General features: G+C 43.4%; 1 protein-coding gene and 1 long non-coding RNA gene across 3 annotated transcripts in view; one reads left to right on the forward strand and one right to left on the reverse strand.

The window, feature by feature from the left end:
• The window catches only part of col15a1b (collagen, type XV, alpha 1b), a 55,534-nt gene that overhangs the window by 11,028 nt on the left and 24,700 nt on the right, over nt 1-19,806 (reverse strand). For both annotated transcript variants that reach the window (XM_085438701.1, XM_085438702.1), the window contains 29 exons: nt 17,687-17,874; nt 17,193-17,402; nt 16,928-17,080; nt 14,588-14,662; nt 14,311-14,385; nt 13,083-13,188; nt 12,877-12,917; nt 12,572-12,730; nt 12,397-12,423; nt 12,252-12,314; nt 12,036-12,113; nt 11,830-11,892; nt 11,592-11,744; nt 7,256-7,309; nt 7,090-7,125; nt 6,822-6,959; nt 6,598-6,651; nt 6,488-6,514; nt 6,315-6,356; nt 5,949-6,011; nt 5,451-5,486; nt 5,204-5,287; nt 4,968-5,033; nt 4,742-4,777; nt 4,481-4,543; nt 4,282-4,371; nt 744-779; nt 589-642; nt 139-195 (listed from right to left, as the gene is read on the reverse strand). In XM_085438701.1, coding sequence (XP_085294827.1) covers nt 139-195; nt 589-642; nt 744-779; nt 4,282-4,371; nt 4,481-4,543; nt 4,742-4,777; nt 4,968-5,033; nt 5,204-5,287; nt 5,451-5,486; nt 5,949-6,011; nt 6,315-6,356; nt 6,488-6,514; nt 6,598-6,651; nt 6,822-6,959; nt 7,090-7,125; nt 7,256-7,309; nt 11,592-11,744; nt 11,830-11,892; nt 12,036-12,113; nt 12,252-12,314; nt 12,397-12,423; nt 12,572-12,730; nt 12,877-12,917; nt 13,083-13,188; nt 14,311-14,385; nt 14,588-14,662; nt 16,928-17,080; nt 17,193-17,402; nt 17,687-17,874 — 2,327 coding nt within the window. The remainder of the gene's footprint in view (nt 1-138; nt 196-588; nt 643-743; nt 780-4,281; nt 4,372-4,480; nt 4,544-4,741; nt 4,778-4,967; nt 5,034-5,203; nt 5,288-5,450; nt 5,487-5,948; nt 6,012-6,314; nt 6,357-6,487; nt 6,515-6,597; nt 6,652-6,821; nt 6,960-7,089; nt 7,126-7,255; nt 7,310-11,591; nt 11,745-11,829; nt 11,893-12,035; nt 12,114-12,251; nt 12,315-12,396; nt 12,424-12,571; nt 12,731-12,876; nt 12,918-13,082; nt 13,189-14,310; nt 14,386-14,587; nt 14,663-16,927; nt 17,081-17,192; nt 17,403-17,686; nt 17,875-19,806) is intronic.
• Nucleotides 7,246-11,672, forward strand: LOC146688386 (uncharacterized). The gene is made up of 3 exons (XR_014916339.1): nt 7,246-7,357; nt 8,659-8,839; nt 11,616-11,672. It is a non-coding gene; the product is annotated as an uncharacterized LOC146688386 (long non-coding RNA).

Consider the following 19,806-nt stretch of genomic DNA (forward strand, 5'->3'; position numbering starts at 1 on the left):
GTACTAGCTGTAAAATAACTGGCTGAAGAATGATTCATGATATGATGATAAAATGCAACAGTATACTACTCATGGATGATTTAAGTGTAAAATAATGCTCTCTCTCTCTGCAATCCCTTCATGCCTTAATTCTCTTACCGGTGGGCCAACAGAATCTCCTCTGTCACCTTTCCTCCCTGGGATACCAGGTCGCCCCTACATAGAGGGAAGAACGGAAAAGCTTCAGTACTTTTGGCTCAAGAGGTTTTCCCAAACACTGAACAGAATCCATTGGACTGTGAGTGCATGCATGATAGGGAGAAAAGTGTTTGAAGGCACAGAAACAAGAGCGTTATGAATGTAGTTCTTATATTTAAAAGTGAATCGAAAGGAGAAAACCACCAAGCAGCTTGTCATTTCCCATTATGACTAGTTAGGGAAAAAATCAGTATGCTGAAAAACATGACACATTGTTCTGCTAATCACTGACAAGTATATTCCACTCAGTGGTTCTGTGTTTCCCTTGACTTTCATGTGCAAGTTCAGAACACTTTTAACCTATAGATGAGGCGTTCATATCCTAATAATCAAACATGCAAAATTACTCACTGGTCGCCCGGGGAAACCATATTCTCCTTTTTGTCCAGGAGGTCCTATTGGACCCTGAAATAAACAAACACACACTTATATTCAGTGTAATAACATACATAAAGGATGAATGTGTAGCAGAAATTTCCTTACTGTGATGTTCTCATAAAACTCACCGTAAGTCCAGTAGGTCCTGGGAAGCCATGGTCACCCTGTGCACAGTAAAGCAGCAAAATGTGAGAATTACATAGGTGGAAGTAATGACAGCGGTGGGTTGCTTTCATAGTTTCAGACTAGTTCTTTCTATAAAATAACAAAGATGTTATTCTAGGTCATTCTTTTTCATTAAAAAACCCATGAAAGGTCCTTAAAAGCACTTAGACCTATTTATACCTTGAGCAAATTTCAGTTTCAACCTTCATGGCACCCTTGTTAACAAAAACTAGGACTTGCATTATTTAGGGACCGAGGTTAGTATTCTATGTTAATAGTTCATTTAAGGAAAGTGGAAGGCAGAGAAGGCAGTTGAAGTGGCAGAGTCACGTATAAGACAGAAGACACTGGTGGGGGTCTTAGCAACAGGGAGAACAGGCTTGGGGTACTTCCGAAGGCCCAGGTCAGCAGGGCACAGGGAAAGGAGAGACACCAGCTACTCCAGGAAGAGGTCCGTGCAGGTGAGGAGGATGAGCGAGTAAGCAGGGCCGTAGGACTCAGGCGGCAGGGAGCGTGGACAAGGTGAGACAGTACCTTGCAGTGCAAGGTCACCTGAGCAAACATCATTCAGGCGGACTTCCACCGTGTCTGATTCCTCGTGCAGGCAGTATACGACACCCTGCCAAGCCCAGTAAACCTCCTTGTGTGGGGGAAGAGCAAGACATCTGCCTGTCCCCTGTGGTCTGGAAGAGGCACCCTAGAACACCTCCTCAGCAGCAGCCCGACGGCCCTGGCTAATGTTTGGTATCATTAGCATCATGACCAGGTGCTCAGAGTAGTTGCTGAGCAGATTGCCTCAGCAATCAACACCAGCAAGCACCATCACGCTCCGAAGAAGGCAATCTCTTTCATTAAGGCTGGAGAGAAATCCCAGGCATGTCCACGGTTAACAACCGGCCTCCTCAACACAGCCTCTGATTGGCAGCTACGGGCTGACCTGGGTAAACAGCTAAAGTTCCTCCAGCACATAGGACAAGATGCCGGCGCGCACAGATGCAGCGGCTCTATGCTCTCCACTTAGGTGCCTTTCTTTTTCGTTTCTCCTCTTTTTCTTCTTCTTTTGTTTTTCTTATTGTAAAGTCAAATTTTCCTACAACCATCTGGAATCATGCAAGATCGGATATAACAGCCAGATCCCCATTACCAGTGATTATCAGAGGATGCACAACATCCCCCCGGAGATAGCGAGAACATCGGGCGCTCCGTGGATTGTTATCGGCTCTGCCAAGAAACGCAGGCGGCGGAAGGAACGCAAACAAAAGCGGGAATGCCGGTTGGGCCTGCTAGCCAGGCTAAAGAAGCAGCCTTTCAAACCACTGCTCCCGAGCATCTTCCTGACCAATGCACGTTCGGTCGTCAACAAAATAGACGAACTGAACCCACTTCTCGCCGCACAGCCAATCGTCTGCGACATCCTGGTCCTCATGGAGACATGGCTACAAGAGGGAATTCCTGACGCCTCAATGCAGCTAGCAGGCCGCACAATGCACCGGAGCGACAGAAAGTCTACAGCGGGGAAAAGCAGAGGAGGAGGTTTGTGCATTTACACACATAACAACTGGTGCACGAACACCAAGATCATCGCCACAGTCTGCTCCCCGGACATAGAGGCAATGTCTGTCATGTGCAGACCTTTCTACTTGCCCAGAGAACTGCCTGCAGTGCTAATAACAGCAGTCTACATACCACCAGACGCTAATGCTAGCTCAGCCCTTGCACACCTGCACGACATGATCTCCGAACAGCAACGGACATACCCAGAGGGAGTACACATCATTGCAGGGGATTTCAACAGAGCATGCTTAAGAACTGTGCTGCCTAAATTTGTACAACATGTGAAATGCCCTACGAGTGGAAATAACACCCTGGATCATGTTTACTCAAATATTAAGCCTACAGATGTGTTCCCCTCCCCCACCCGAGCATGTCCGACCACCTCTCCCTACTCGTTGTCCCGGCATACACACCACTCAGGAGAAGGACAAAGCCCACCATCAGAACCATTAACACCATTTCTGAGGAAGCTCTCGCTCAATTGCAGGACTGTTTTGCTCTCACAGAGTGGAGTGTCTTTGAACAGGATGACCTAGAGACTCACGCAACCGCAGTGCTGGGTTACATCAAACACTGCATGGACACTGTCACCACGGAAAAGCTGGTCCGGGTCTACCCCAACCGTAAACCCTGGATGACAAGCAAGGTTCAGGCACTGTTGTACTCTGCATACACATCTGGGGACCAGGACATGTACAGCAGAGCAAGAGCAGACCTTAAAAAAGGCATCAGAGCAGCAAAACTGGACTATTCACCCCCACCATGCACCCACCCTGCCCACAGCGTCCTCTGAGCACAGCCCCCACACATTTAGCCTCCAACAACATCAGGTCCGCAATGTGTTCAGAGCAGAGGAAAGCTGCTGGCCCCGACGTGTTAGAGTGCTCAAAGCCTGCGCCAACCAGCTGGCTCCTGTGTTCACCAGACTATTCAACCTCTCCCTGACACATGCCTCTGTCCCTCACTGCCTGAGATCATCAACAATAGTCCCAGTCCCCAAGTCCACCACCATCAGTAGCCTCAGTGACTACAGACTCATCGCACTGACTCCAGTGGTTGCAAAGTGCTTCGAGAAGCTGGTCCTAAAACACATAAAGGACTGCCTCCCACCCAGCTTCGCCCCCACCAGTTTGCCTATAAGGCAAATAGATCCACAGAGGATGCAATTTCCACCGCCCTCCACTCCACTCTGCATCACCTGGAGAATCCTGGGACATCAGTAAGGATGCTCTTCATTAATTTCCGCTCCGCCTTTAATACCATCATCCCAGACATTCTTATAGACAAGCTGGTAAACTTGGACTTTCCCCCCTCTCTAAGTAAAGACATCCCTTTGGCCAGACATGATCATCACTTCTGAGGCCTCAAAACATCTGATCATGCTGGAACTCGCAGTGCCATGGGAAGAGCGGATCGAGGAGGCCAATGAGAGGAAATGTGCCAAGTACCAGGAACTAGTGCAGGAGTGCAGGGGAAGAGGCTGGAAGACATTCTATGAGCCCATAGAAGTGGGATGAAGGGGCTTTGTAGGACGATCACGATCAGGTGGGTGTGGCTGAGGCAGCCAAGAAGAGGGCCATCCAGGCTGTGAGTGAAGCGGCAGAGAAAGCCACAAGGTGGCTGCGGATTAAAAGGGCTGATCCGCGGGTAGCTATTGGTATGCAAGTCGGAGCCTGATCACCCCCAGCTGGGTCGCCTGGGCGCGGGTGTATGATGACCCGAAACACCTGATGACCCCAGGATACATACATGCGTACCAATGCATCCAGGAGATGTTTCTTGCATAGGAACTGCATAAACAGGAATTCACTTAAACTAGTACAGGGACCAAACATTATTTGGCTCCAGCATTAGATACAGATTATTAAATACATTAAAGTCTTTCACCACAAAGTAACTAAATATATAGAAAGTCTTTTAGGGGTAAAAAGGTCACTTGTTGGCTACCTTTGTGCCTTTGGGCCCTTGAGGGCCTCTTGGTGCAGACAGGAGAGATCCATCAGCAGCAATTGTCACCCCTGGTTCTCCTTTCTCTCCCTGTCAAAATTAAATGTATGTTTATGTTGAGGAGAGGTGTTTAGGGTTGTTTCATAGGCATCGAAATGTATATGAACATGCTTTATGAATCTTCATATTCAGTTCTTACCTTAAGCCCTGCGGGGCCCTGGATACCTGTAGGTCCTATGTCTCCCTTTGGTCCCCTGGGGCCCTAGGAAGAGATGAAAGTTGGAAGATTAAGAAAAGGTTGCAATGAAATCGTGTGTTTAAAGATTTCTCTGGTACCTACCCCATTTAGCCAAAAGACAGCAAAAGAAAAAGAATCCAGAATAATCACATAAATATTTACATCCAGTTTTCCTGAATTTAATCATTTGGGACAAAAAGCGGTGTAGCAAAATGTTCTTACGGGAAATCCAGCTCTGCCAGGCAATCCCTCAGGACCCTGCAGCATGCAGACACACACACACATGCAGAGAAAAGCACACACATAAGCAAAAGCTCACCAAACACACCTGCAGCTGCAGCAAAAATCTTAATATCAGTTCATTTATGACCCCCTTCATCCATACTCCACGACGGAGCGGAACAACAAAGAACCTAAAACACACTGTAGTTCACTTGAAGCTACGCACCGTAGGCCCGGGCGGTCCTCTGATCTCTGTGACGTTGAGGATACCCTCTGTGACATTATAGAGCAGCTGTAGACAGAAGATATAATGATGACATTAGGGCACCTTTAGTATATTCAGAGATATGGAAAAAGCAGCATGTCTGCACAGCTACCACTACGACCACACAGTTGTTTGTTGGTCTGCCTCCATCTTAAGTCTTCATTCAATTAAATGTCATGTTGTGTGTTTGTGCGTACATCATGTACATTAATGACAGGTCCAGGAGCCCCAGGAGGCCCAGGTGGTCCTTGGATACTGAGGCCATCAGCTCCTCTTTCACCCTGCAATTCACATAATGCAGAATCATTAGTCCCTTACCAAAAACAGACATTTAGAAACAAACATGGTATTTGGAAGACATGAGAGGAAGCAACAAAACAGAAAGATGAAATGAAAATGATACAACAAATCACATCTAGGATAAAAGAGTTTTTCCGATCCTACCTTGGGTCCTGGACCGCCTTTCTCTCCTTTGGCCCCCTGTTTGTAAAGAGGAAGAAAATGTTGCACAGTGAATAAGTGAATAGTGCGAATTAATTTCAATGCATTCGATTTTATTTATATAAATCACAACAACAGTGACGCTACAATAATACCCCGCCACTCAGATGACACCCTGTGAGCAAGCACTTCATGAAAGTGGGAGTGGAGGGAGAGTTGTTGGAAAACATACACCATGTCCTCCAGGCTAGTTACCAAGGAGAATGGACCATTCAGACATTTTATCTGTAAAAAATGTTTCCTAAAATGTTGGCAAATTAATTAATTATAGATATATAACATAGCTTTTTGCAATATTTTGACAAGGTGCCTGTTCTGGAAGATTTTAGACTAGAGCCTTTTTTTGTCTGTATCATTTTTGCAGTGTGCAGTATTTGTTTTTTTTGCTGCTAACTACTTTTGAACTGCCAACCACCTCAGCCATCTAACACTGCTACTTACCCTAGGACCTGGTAGTCCAGCAGGACCCCGGAGACCCTCTGGTCCTGGTTCTCCTGGTTCACCCTGCCATCAGACACATCAGAAAATGAGGTAATAAAAAAGCTGCAAAGAGTGATGGTGATTTCACTCTAACGTAATGTGTGGCTCACGTGAAATATAACGTGCATTCCAATGATTAGAGAAAGTTAAGTTCACATAGATGAACTACGCTGTTTCATCAATGACCAAAAACACTTTAGCTCAATAGTTCTCAACTAGGTCATAAAATACACAACCTGTTGGCCACTAAATATAAACAATAAGTGGATGATAATTGATACTGCATATCAGAAACATATAAGTTGTGTCATTCCAAAATGAATTTACCTTGACAGAGAGCCCTGGAGCTCCTGGTGCTCCATCCTTACCCTACAGAAAACACAAACAAGTATGTTCAGTAAGAGCACCCTACTCAAAGAGTAACCAGATGTCGAGTATTAGTTGTTAAACATGTCATTGTAGCTATCTGTAAATTTGTTGAAAATTCATAAACAGATTACCTGTGGTCCTGGAGGGCCAGGTAGACCCTTAAAAGAACAAAAAGGATGCGTTACTTTATATGAATCAATAGATATACTGTACATAAACTCATATATCCCCTCACACTGACCTGTGGGCCTCTGACTCCAGTAATCTGATCAGTCATGCCAGATCCCTCCATATCCTGAAAACGAAGCCACGGTCTATAGTTATTGAGCTTCAATGTGATGAAAAAGACACAACCTTTTAATGTTTTCTACTGCAATTCTCATTTTCCTCTCGTTAATCTATATGAGGCTATATAGTAGCAGTGATATGTGGAGGACAGGTGATTAATAAACTGGGTTGGGTCACCTCTGCAAAGAATTTGGTTCCTGGAGGTCCTGGTGGGCCAGGAGGTCCTGGTGGGCCTGGAAGGCCTCTCTTTCCTTCTGGACCAATAGGCCCTTGAGGCCCTGGAATTCCTTGGACACCCGTTGACCCACTTTCACCCTTCTCAGACAAACAGGAGACTTTCATTAGTAACAACAAGAACAGGAAATGTATTTATTTGTGGGCTACCAAACGATGTGAACAGGATGCCATTTACAGGTATGACTCTGTTTTGAGTAGTATAAATTACCTTTGGCCCAGGAGGCCCAGGTAGGCCTTGCTCACCCTAAAGGAAGTAAAGGAGTTAATATACTTTAGTTACCTATCATTACTAATAAAGACTGTCTACACTAAAAATGTGCAGAAGTTTGGCAATAAGGTTAGATGTCTTTTCTTTTAGCTCTTGGTGTTCATACCTTCTCGCCTGCAGCCCCAGGTGAACCTGGAGGACCAGCTTTTCCTGCTGGACCCTGGAAATATAGAAAGACACATGCAGAGTGTAGAGAAATAAAGCTGTGGTAAGTCATAGGTATGCTAGTATGGGAGCATACTGTCGCTGTGTGTTGACACTTTGGCTGTTCCAACAGGAACAATCCAGAGTGCAACTGTGACCCTCGTCACCTTAAAGGAATACATGAATGTTTGGAAGCTGTTCGATTCTTCAGCTTCCTTAAATGATAATATCATCCATGCCAATACTGCTCTGCACTAAATGATGATTTTAACCTCAATACGAAACGTTCTGCTTTAACGCAGACAATGGTAAATGGCTGTTTATATCATTGCCTCTTATTTGTCCAACTGGCACAAACAATTCAAAGCAGCAACATACAAATAAATTGAACAATTTTCAATCAAGGTGTTTGTGACTGTTTGCCATTTAGCTAAATGTGCTGTAGCGTGAAGGATCGATGTCATCAACCATATAGGCGAGGATGATTTTATCGCCTCTTTTTTCATCACCTAACAGCAAGCTGAAGTGATGATACATTCAGTATATCCCTTTAATCAAGCAGCACCACTCAGAGCAGTGTTTCTGTGCCAACCCACTGATGGACCCATAAAACCTCAGACTTCATTGGTAACACACTCACTGCCAGCTGATCCAAGAGAAGACTGCTTACTACTAAAGCTATAATATGTATTTCTGTTTGTTCATCAATCCAGCACATTAATCTAGTCCAGGATATTTCGTTTAACTGATAATATTGAGAGCTTTTTGTCACGTGACCTTGGTGGCACTGTCACATACAAATCTTTACTTAACCAACTGTTTGGTTCATGTAGAAATCGCCCATTTGTAACTTTAGTAGCAGACGCAGGGATATATATATACAGTAGTTTATATATCCCTGATATCCCTGAGAAAAATCAGCCAACAGAAGTAAAAAATGAATGTGACTGGTGCAAAAGGCAGAGCAGTTCCTTTACCATGTGCAGTGAGAGAAGCATGAGGTTATAAGCAATAAGAGTGTGGCCAGATCCTTTCAGTTCAGTTGCTTGTCATCATATAGAGTAAAATGTCATGCTGATTTTTTTTCCTTGGCAATGACAATTTTGGAACTGAAAGTAAAAGAACCACTTTGGGTTTCATGGCACAGCGATTATCACTTTCAGCTTTAGCACAAGCAAGCCAGCAGTTAAGATAACGTAGTTGGAGATAATGTGCAGTCATTTGTGCCTGAGCATTAGGGTAGTTAGCTAAGGTTCATCTTTATTGCTTTGACACCGTTTTATCACGGTGAAAGCTAAATGTTGTCTACCTCAATGCTCTAGCGCTGACTGAAATTCTGCCTTTCTTTGTTTGCTGGTTTTCCAGGCAAACTGGGCAGTATACCTCGCCTGAACCCCATGCTGACTCAAAGTCAGAATCAGAACCAGAACTAGAGCCGAAGTCTGAGGTGAGGACAGCGGAGAACCCTGAGCTCAAACCTGAACCGTCAGGCCCAGAACCACTAAACCAATCCTCAACCATCTGAAACAAATAGGAGAGATTCCAGGTAGGAATAAGAAGGAGGAACAATAAAGGTACGAATAAAGATTGGTTGTGGAGATAAAGGACAATGAAATGGAGAGAGACAGTTAGAGAACGGTCATTGGCTTATATAAACACAGAAATGCAAATCACTACAATATGACAATATTTAAGAAATAAAATAAAGGTGGAATCTAATTGTTGCACTACATAAAATCAGAGCAAAGACTGGAAGGTGGAAAAGGAGAAAAAAGTCAATGCTCGGGGCAAATTCAATGAGAAATAATCCAAATAAAATGTGAAGGTACAAGATATAGTAAAACAGAACATATGAAAAAAACAATTATGTAAAAATATTATAGGCTATAATAATGTCTCCTGATGTAGCACTGTTATACTAACAGAGGTGTCTGTCCAGTGTCTATACAGCATCTTCTGATTTCTTCATTTTTTGCATATTTGTCACTCTTAAATTCTTCAGATCATCAGACAAATTTTAAAATTAGACAAAGATAACCTAAGTAAATACAAAATGCAGCTTTAAATTACTTTCTTTACTAAATGAAAACAGCTAACCAAGTCTTCCAGGTCCTGTGTGTTAAAGTAATTTCCCCCTAAACCTAACAAACTGTAATCAAGTCTTTGCAATTACTGCCATAGAGCATTTCTTTGTTTGGCACGCCCGTCTTTGTAGAATTATTTTAATTCATCCACACTGGAGGATTTTCGAGTGTGAACAGCCTGTTTGAGGTCATGCCAAAGCATCTCAGGCACATTTAACTCTGAACTTTGAATAGTCCACTACAGAAACTTTTTTTTTCTGGAGCAATTCAGAGGTGGACTTGCTGGTGTGTTCTGGATAACTGCACTGCTGCATAACCAAGTGAGCTTGAGCTTCAGGGAATAAACTGATGGCCAGAAATTTCTCTTTTTCTGGTGGAGAGCAGAATTCATGGTCGTCCAGGAAATCAAAGCAGCCCCAGACAAGTACCGCCATCCTTACAACTGCCAAACCTGGATTTGTCCACAGGTTTGTTAGATGGAGAAGTGTGATGTGTCACCACAGACAACACGTCTTCACTGCGTTACTTTTTCCACACAGGACCATGCATGTTTGGACAGTTGCATACGTCTGCAGAATCCCATCAGTGTATACAGGGAGTGCAGAATTATTAGGCAAGTTGTATTTTTGAGGAATAATTTTATTATTGAACAACAACCATGTTCTCAATGAACCCAAAAAACTCATTAATATCAAAGCTGAATGTTTTTGGAAGCAGTTTTTAGTTTGTTTTTAGTTTTAGCTATTTTAGGGGGATATCTGTGTGTGCAGGTGACTATTACTGTGCAGAATTATTAGGCAACTTAACAAAAAACAAATATATACCCATTTCAATGATTTATTTTTACCAGTGAAACCAATATAACATCTCCACATTCACAAATATACATTTCTGACATTCAAAAACAAAACAAAAACAAATCAGTGACCAATATAGCCACCTTTCTTTGCAAGGACACTCAAAAGCCTGCCATCCATGGATCCTGTCAGTGTTTTGATCTGTTCACCATCAACATTGCGTGCAGCAGCAACCACAGCCTCCCAGACACTGTTCAGAGAGGTGTACTGTTTTCCCTCCTTGTAAATCTCACATTTGATGATGGACTTCTCAATGGGGTTCAGATCAGGTGAACAAGGAGGCCATGTCATTAGTTTTTCTTCTTTTATACCCTTTCTTGCAGCCACGCTGTGGAGTACTTGGACGCGTGTGATGGAGCATTGTCCTGCATGAAAATCATGTTTTTCTTGAAGGATGCAGACTTCTTCCTGTACCACTGCTTGAAGAAGGTGTCTTCCAGAAACTGGCAGTAGGACTGGGAGTTGAGCTTGACTCCATCCTCAACCCGAAAAGGCCCCACAAGCTCATCTTTGATGATACCAGCCCAAACCAGTACTCCACCTCCACCTTGCTGGCGTCTGAGTGGGACTGGAGCTCTCTGCCCTTTACCAATCCAGCCACGGGCCCATCCATCTGGCCCATCAAGACTCACTCTCATTTCATCAGTCCATAAAACCTTAGAAAAACCAGTCTTGAGATATTTCTTGGCCCAGTCTTGACGTTTCAGCTTGTGTGTCTTGTTCAGTGGTGGTCATCTTTCAGCCTTTCTTACCTTGGCCATGTCTCTGAGTATTGCACACCTTGTGCTTTTGGGCACTCCAGTGATGTTGCAGCTCTGAAATATGGCCAAACTGGTGGCAAGTGGCATCTTGGCAGCTGCACGCTTGGCTTTTCTCAGTTCATGGGCAGTTATTTTGCGCCTTGGTTTTTCCACACGCTTCTTGCGACCCTGTTGACTATTTTGAATGAAACGCTTGATTGTTCGATGATCACGCTTCAGAAGCTTTGCAGTTTTGAGACTGCTGCATCCCTCTGCAAGATATCTCACTATTTTTGACTTTTCTGTGCCTGTCAAGTCCTTCTTTTGACCCATTTTGCCAAAGGAAAGGACGTTGCCTAATAATTATGCACACCTGATATAGGGTGTTGATGTCATTAGACCACACCCCTTCTCATTACAGAGATGCACATCACCTAATATGCTTAATTGGTAGTAGGCTTTCGAGTCTATACAGCTTGGAGTAAGACGACATGCATGAAGAGGATGATGTGGACAAAATACTCATTTGCCTAATAATTCTGCACTCCCTGTATTACATAGATTTTTGTATTTAAAACAAATCATCTATTTTTCACTTAAATTGAAGGTTAACTTACTGGTACTCCTTGTTTGCCTTGAAGGCCATCACTGCCAGGTGCACCAGGTGGTCCAGCATGCCCAGGAGAAAGTCCTTCAATGGTGGCAGATGAGGACAGGTGGGGTCCAGGGGGACCAGGAGGTCCTGGAGGGCCCGGTGGACCAGGAGGACCCTAATGGAAGGAGATGTTAGATTTTTTTTCACTGCCATAATTGACTGTCAGACTCTTGCATCTGTTAACTAGTCCTTTCTCTTACCTGGATGAGGTCTGCATCGCTGTCCAGGTCTTCAAACCCAGAACCCAGGGCATCTGGTCCATACTAAAACACATTCATCAAGATGCTTTTCTTTGTATTCATGTCTTGTTTATGCTGCCTACATTTGATATCATTGCTAAAATGCAAGACAATACTGAGCAGACACATATTGGGAGGAAGTAGCGAAACCATAAACTGTTACTCACGGGTACACTGCGTGATCTGGGGGGTCCAGGGGGTCCAGGAAGGCCAGGGGGGCCTGGTAAACCAACTCCCGGGTCTCCCTGTAAGGAGGCAGGGAGGAGTAAAGTACAGAAGAAAAAGGCAGAACTTTTTCTTTTTATTTGGTATCACAAAATAAAACTACATTTGGAATAAAGAGTAACAGTTAATTAAATGCAACATGGATGCATTAGCTGGACCTTCTCTCCTTTAGCTCCAACTTCTCCGTTCAAGCCTGGAAATCCTTGAGACCCTTTTTGGCCCTGACGATGAAAATATAATTAGTGAGCGTAGCAACTGAAACAGAAAAAAACAAACAAGCAGACATAGTGCTGTTTAACTTACTGGACCTCCTTTATCGCCTCTGCTTCCCTGAAAGCAGAAGCACGAGGAAGCATGAGAGTCAGTGGTGCAAGAAGACTTATTACTTCGTGAGTTTAAAGTTCACTTAAAAAATCTCCGATGTTCTTCGAAAGATGGTGAAGGAAAAACACACAAACCCTCTTTTTGACACACAAACCTTGTGTCCATCTTTTCCTGGCAGCCCAGGAGATCCTGGTGGTCCCTGTGGGCCAGATGTTCCAAGCTTAGTCTCTCTGAATACACTGGGAGGACCTGGTGGACCAGGTGGGCCAGGCGGGCCAGGATCACCGCGCTCTCCTTTTAACCTGACATCACCCTTTAAAATTGAAATCAAGAAGTCTTTAAGTTATTTGTGTCTGTAGGGAAAATAAACTGAAACACTGGAGCTACATTTGTTATCTTCTGACCAACACTGTCTTCAAAATAAGACAACTAGGCAAGAAAGCCCACGCTCCAACTTACACCCTGTGGCTGCTCTCCCGCCTCCTCTGTTCGGTGTAGCCCTGCAAACAGCATATGACGTCTATCAGTTTTACTTCAGACAGCGTATGCTTACGTTATCATAGAGAGAGGACATTTAGAAAAGTAAATATGATAAAGGTTTAGTTCATAATTCAAATACTGAAGCTTTCATAGAATAAACAGGAACAAAACTTTGTGCTACAGACCTGTCATCAGGTCCACTCGGGCTTCTGTTGGACCCGTGTGAGGAGAAAAGTCCTCAAACTCCTCTGGAGCATCAGTGGGCGGAGCACTAACGGGAACACCCTCCTCCTTGCAAGAGACACAAATGGCTGTGATTCTGTCTCGTGTGTGCACCATGTCTTTGTCCCACCATTGTAAGTGTGACAACCTGCTCTTCCACATTAGCTTAGAAGGTCCTCCTTTCTCTGGTTCCTCCTGTGCATGTGTTGAAGTGTCCTCAGGCAAAAGTGTGAATGCGTGTGAAAGTTAGATAAAGGGTTTTGGTACAGATGAAAGAAGTGACTGTATTTAGGGATGGTTAATGGGGTTGAATTGGGTGAATGAGACTATTAACAGAAAGCACTTTGATTTTTCATTTAGTATACTTCAGATGAATTATTTTATTTTTCAAAACAAGAGCATTACTAAACATCAACACAATAAAAGACCAGCATCGTGTTCTGCGCTTTTTCTACTCTGCTGCTGATAGTGTCTCCAGGCCAGACTAGAAGGGTCTACCATGACTCCACCATTCTGTAGTAACAGGTTATTAAGGCCAGTTTTCTTTGAAGCATCAAAGTCAGTTTTAATTCAGAGATGTTTGGGGTCAAACTGACTTTTAGGTTGTGGGAGGATGAAAGACAGCACCAAAACAATGCATAGGGTTGAACTCTTACAAGTGCAAACAGACATGGAGTGTAGTTTTAGTTTTAAGCTCCAGACATAACAAGCGGACACACACACACACACACACACACACACACACACACACACACACACACACACACACACACACACACACACACACACACTTTCATATCTTAGTGAGGGCATCTCATTGACATACTGCTTTCCCTATCCGCTTACCCCAAACCTAACCGATAAAAATGAATGGCTAACCCTGACCCTTACCCTAAACCTAACCATAACCTAATTGTAACCCTGACACTAAAATCACATTTTGAGCCTCAAAAATGCCTCAAACCCGTGGGGACGACATTTTGTCCCCATCAGTGACTGTTGCTCCCCACAGGTATCGTATGCCAATTTTCTTTCCTCACAAAGATGTCTAAACATGTACACACACACACACACACACACACACACACACACACACACACACACACACACACACACACTGATGGATGGAGTGGACTAAAGTAATCCATCCAGCCATCACCAGCCAACCCGTGCTGAGCCAGGCGTTCTCACCTGTGCGGTCTTCCTCAGGTCTTTCTCTGTCTCTCTGTCATCCAAAGCCTCGTCTCCACTGGCGTACCCCGAGGCCTTTATCAAACGTCATATTATACATTCATTGGTGAAAAAAAACCCCTTTTAGCACAAATCCTTACAACCAGTAATTTTAACCACAAGGGGGAGCTGTGGATTGACATGTAAGTTTTTACAGCATTTTAAAATATCGCTAGGCAGACTGTGGCTTTGTGTTAGAAAGGTTTGCATTTCAGCAACAAGTTACGGAGTGTCTCACATAAGGATCATCGTCTTCACACTGCTCCTCAGCCACTCTTGGGTCGTCTTTTATGACCAGCTGCTGAATCGAACCCTGCAGAGGAAAAAACAAAGGAAATGTGAAACATGTCACTGCATGGAGAGGAAGGCTTGTGCTGGCTGACTGACGGGAGTTCAGTGACTGCTGTGACCGTTGGGCTTCTGTCTGTCTGAGCAGTGCTAGAATTAGTTCTTCCGTTGTGTCCTCAGCATCAGTCTGGTAAGACCAAATAATAACACAAATGAAACAACAAAGCAGTGATGCTGCCTTTGTGGAGGTGTCCACCAAACATTAGATATGTTTTCAGTCTCATTTCTCTGTGTTCTCATAATTCATCATAGGTAGTAACTCGAGCTACATTTAAGAGAAAGACTAACAATCTAATTAAAAATGGGTCATGGAATCACTGGCTTATGCCTTAAGATTGATGAATCTTAGTTGAGATGAGGGCAAAGAGATAACACGTCACATTTTGGTGTGAACTGGATCAATTTCTTTAAAATCGTGATGCAGGCACTCCAAGTGTCCATCTAGTTACTGGTCTACAGACTTCTTTGTGTGATTTGTTGGCAACATAATAACTGTCATCTGATTACATTGTACATGCAGTTAGGTCCATAACTATTTGGAAATGTACACAACATATGTACATTATGCACAACACTGCATAACACTTGCATCCCAAGTGTAGTGTGCTGTCTCACTGAGACTCCTCGTATGGTCATTTCAAACACAGCTCTGATTGTGGGCATAAAAGCTCCGCCCACCTGGAATAAATTATGCTCTTTGTATGAAAGAGCCAGTGAGAGGAAAGTTAGCTGAAAGGGAATGTTGCTCGTTTCAGACAGTGGAGGAAATGATGGACTGTGCAGGAATCAGCAGAGATTATTGTGAGCTGTGAGTCATCCAGAGCTATCTGTTTAAACAGTCCCCATTAAAATGTTTCATGGACTATCCTCAGTCTAAAAGGTGGGGACATATTTACATGCAGTTGCTGTAATTAGAATAGACAGAGGAAAAACTCTGTCTTGCCACTCAGCAGCCATCTTGAAATACCTCTGACATATAATTGGGAAGTTATTCTGAAGCATTAAAAAATTTACTTTAGTTTCAGTGATCAGTGTTTGGAATATTTGACAAAAATTAAAGCTTCTATTCTTCTGTCACAGCACTTCTATTCAGGACTGTGGATCTCTCTTAGAAAGTCTGACAGTGATACCAGACACACTGTATCACAGCAAAATGTGAGGTAATAGGCACACACACACACACATGCACGCACACACACACACAAACACACACACACACACGCATACACGCACACACATGCACACACGCACGCACACTGTCCCAGATGGGCACGAGTGCACGTACTGCTGCTGAGCGTGCACATATTTTGCCATCATGCTTCAGATAACCTGTTCAGACAGTCAAGCTACACTGAACGAAGCAGAGTGAGGTGATAAGGGTGTCTCATCACAGCAATTTGCTCCCAGCTCGTATTTCTTTCATTTTTTATCTTTTCTTTTTGTGTGGAGATAGTTGAGATGGAAAAGAAGTCATGTGTCAAAGTGGCTTTTGTAATAGATTTTCATTCCTTTTGGCCAAAGAACGTCATGTATTCATTCTGGAAACGTCGGAGTTGACATTGCACAGACATTTGTTTCAATGACAAGCACACAAACATTTTTGTTTTGTTTTTTTCCTGAATGAGAAATGACATCAAGTTTGCATTTGTGCCCTATCACGATGCAGCACTCCACGGTCTGCCTTTGATCACACCACAACCAAGCCATGTTGATATCTTCAACTTCCTCATCTGCAGTTGATTTACTCCCCCATATATCCTCCCCTCTCACTTCCTCTCTGTGTGTGATCTGTAGGCCTGGCTGTATTCTTATCCAGTCCAGAAAAACGTGTATTCATTTTGCATTAGGATGTGGAAACTGTCCTAAATAAATAAAAACTGGCCAAACATCTTGACGCTATGATTAAGAAAAGTCTCCCAAAGAGAGACAAGAACAGTTCACTCTACCGAGGAAACAGTTCAACCAAACCAATGAAAAACTGCATAAAATTAATTACTTCTAGGTCTTTCCATCTCAAATCAGGCAGATTTTTCAAACATTTTCTGTTTGGTCAGTGGAAGTTTTTGCTTCCCTTTCTTACCATCAAAATCGATATGGGGTCTTTATTTAGAGACAGATTTATTTAGAGTACTGGCTAGTTAAATGTGAAAAAAAGAAGAAAATATATAGTTCTTTCTCTCGTTCTTTCTCTCATTTTCGGTTACCACATTAATATTAAACTTTCACTTACCACAAACTTGTCAAGCCCCATGCTTCCTGCATTAGCTACAAAAATGCCTGAATTGTGTGAAAAGGTGAGTTTCTCTGGCCTACGATGGAAGTCCTTACTCTCGGCCTCTCCACAGTCCAAGTAGAGACGGACCTCATTATGCTCCACCACCACCTGACAGGCAGAGACAACAGACGTCAGTCCACAATGACTTGGACAAAGTTAAACCACTCATCTTAGTGGAAGAGTCTTTTTATCTTTCGTCGTTAACCTGGATGAAGCTCACCGTGAATCGTGTCCACTGGTCAGTCATATCTGGGACGCTAAAGGCAGCCGCTTTGTGGCTGTGGGAGGCCTGCTCCTGGTCAGTGTAGTACAGCAAGATGCTCTGGAGGCCCTCGCGAACTGGAGTGAGGGCCAAACCCAGCTTCACCACCTTGCGTTGGGCATCTGTGATGGCAAAGAGCATGCCACCTCTCTGGCTAGCTGGGCGCACCTGGAATAATACGATGGTGTGAGGAAAAAAAAAGACTTTAAGCTTTTGCTTCCACATCCCTTTCACATGAAATTCAGTCATAAGTGAGTATATGAAAACATTAAAGAGATATTTTTCTGTATTCACAGTTTTTAAACAGGGACAAACATATGAGTCTTGCTTTAATGTCGACATTTCACACGGTGATGACACAAGGAGCCATTCGCCCTCATAAACCGTCATATCTTTAGTTATGACAACTGAGCATGTTGACAATCAAGGAGGCTAGAAGATTGTAGGGTTACCGTGACGATGATAGCAAAGTCCCGGTAGAACGATCCCGGCACAAAGGTTTTGGTGAGTCGGCCGACATTGGCTTGAGACCCAAATTTGTAGGCTGGATGACCCTCAAAGCCAGCAGTGAAGGACACAGAGGGAGGGAGGGGGAAGCCAATTAAGTCCGTTAGGTTCAGATAACTTCCTGAGCCTTGCTCTGACAGAGACAGACAGGAATAGTATATATTAATAAATGCTGTACGTGGAGAGTGAGAGAGATAGAAAACAAGACAAAACACACTGCTGCATTTTTCATTCAAGTTTTATTCTTTCAAATCCTTCCCAGAGACACTAAAAATCCTAAATGTGTAGTATATTATATTTAAAGGCAAGCGTTCTGAACACACACTGCAATATTTAGCCTTAAGTGCAGATGAACCTGATCCAAATTGCAGTTATCTTGTTTTAATGTCTCAACCTCCATCTTCATCCCATTTGTCTGCCCTGTGTGTTCCTGGTTAATTCGCCACTTAAAATGAGGAGGAGAGGTACTTGTGATCCTGACACGGTGTTAATTTGACTTGATTTGATCCAGACTCTGCCCACCACGGCTCACTGCTCTGCCTCGTATGGACATAATCCTCAGAAACAGAATAACCGGCAATTAGAGTGCTTGGTGCATATGTGAAGAGACGGTTTCACATTCCCTTGATTCCTCTCACTGTGAGGCCTGTCTCCCGTGGCGACACTCACCTCAGCATTCCAGGCATGCTCGTCCCTGTTATCTAAATCTTTGTCACTTACATGCACGTGTATAAGATCTGCATAAGCTTAAGATCAAACATACAGGTCACCCATGTGAACGCACACAAACACCAGATCAGACAGATTAACATTTAGGGCTCTCTAATTCATCAGCCTGGCCAAGAGGAAACATACCTGATTAGAGGGTTTGGTATGTGTGCCACTGTGTGTATGCATCACTCAGTGCACCGCTCACCCTTGCACATTTACACTTTTCTTCCTGCAAACAAATACACACACCCAAGCCCACACACCTCCAGTCCAGATGTGCAAGCATTAGTATCCTGCTATGGGAGAACTGAATTTACAGCTAGACGTCCTAGTGACGACATCTGGGGTGTAGCAAAGTAATGCAGTAACTTAGAGCCAGTCTTCATTGTTAAAATACATATTTGCAGACTAGTTCAAAAAACTATTTTGGTTTCCATGGGTGGCTTCTCACTTCATAACAACTATAAAAAGGTCACTTAAAAAAGACAAAACGAATCCATTTCAATACTGGGCAGATGAGATGCGTGGCTACTTTTATTGCCTTACGCGTTTTGTGAAAGATAAAACAGCCTGCTGTGTGCTACAGCCAGGCTGTAGTTTTAGTGTTGATGAAGGAAAATAGCAGCACTTAGTCTTGGTTCTTGGGTTTGTATCTGTATAGTTTATGAATACAGCTTGCTAACCAAGCTTCACAGGCCAGTTAAGGCTTTTCAGTGGTGACAGCAAAGACGCAGATACTCAGACTTCTAAAGCAGACTCCTAAACCAAAGGGTAATGTCATAGTCGCTATAGCCATCTTGTCTATTTTGCAATTTAATTTGACCTCTGCACCAGTTTTGATGAACTTCAGCAGGTTATCATGATGGTATAGTGCAGCTAATTAAAATGTACTTGCTTGACAGGCCGAGCGGTTTCAAGTGATTAGTGTTGTCCATGTGTGAAGCTACTTCTCTGTCCATTACACACAGCCAGTTACTTCAAAATAAGGTGCTATATCAACAGTTAATATAATGACTTAATTTCCTATATTGTAAGGTATAGAATTGATTCTAATTAGTGTTTTCATGATCGGGGCACTCTAAAGACCAGATTTACTCAGGTCTCTACACCAGGACAAAATGCTGTTTATATGCTGTCAGCATAAAAACAGAATCCCCAAACAAACAGAATTATGATGGATTAAAACTGATAACTGAAATAAAACTCACAGGCAGGTGATGGAGAGTCATTCAGTTTCAGTTTAGCAATGGCTGTAATTGAGCAATGGTCACTGGACATCTGAGTTTTGCATAAGAGCCCTTCGCTCAAGTGATCATCTCCTTACCTTACATAAGTCTAGGATGGTTCATAGAGG

The sequence above is a fragment of the Copadichromis virginalis genome, linkage group LG18 (genome assembly GCF_057382275.1).
Source record: "Copadichromis virginalis isolate Kocher_CV1m ecotype Utaka linkage group LG18, C_Virginalis_male_GT1.1, whole genome shotgun sequence".
NCBI lineage: Eukaryota > Metazoa > Chordata > Actinopteri > Cichliformes > Cichlidae > Copadichromis > Copadichromis virginalis.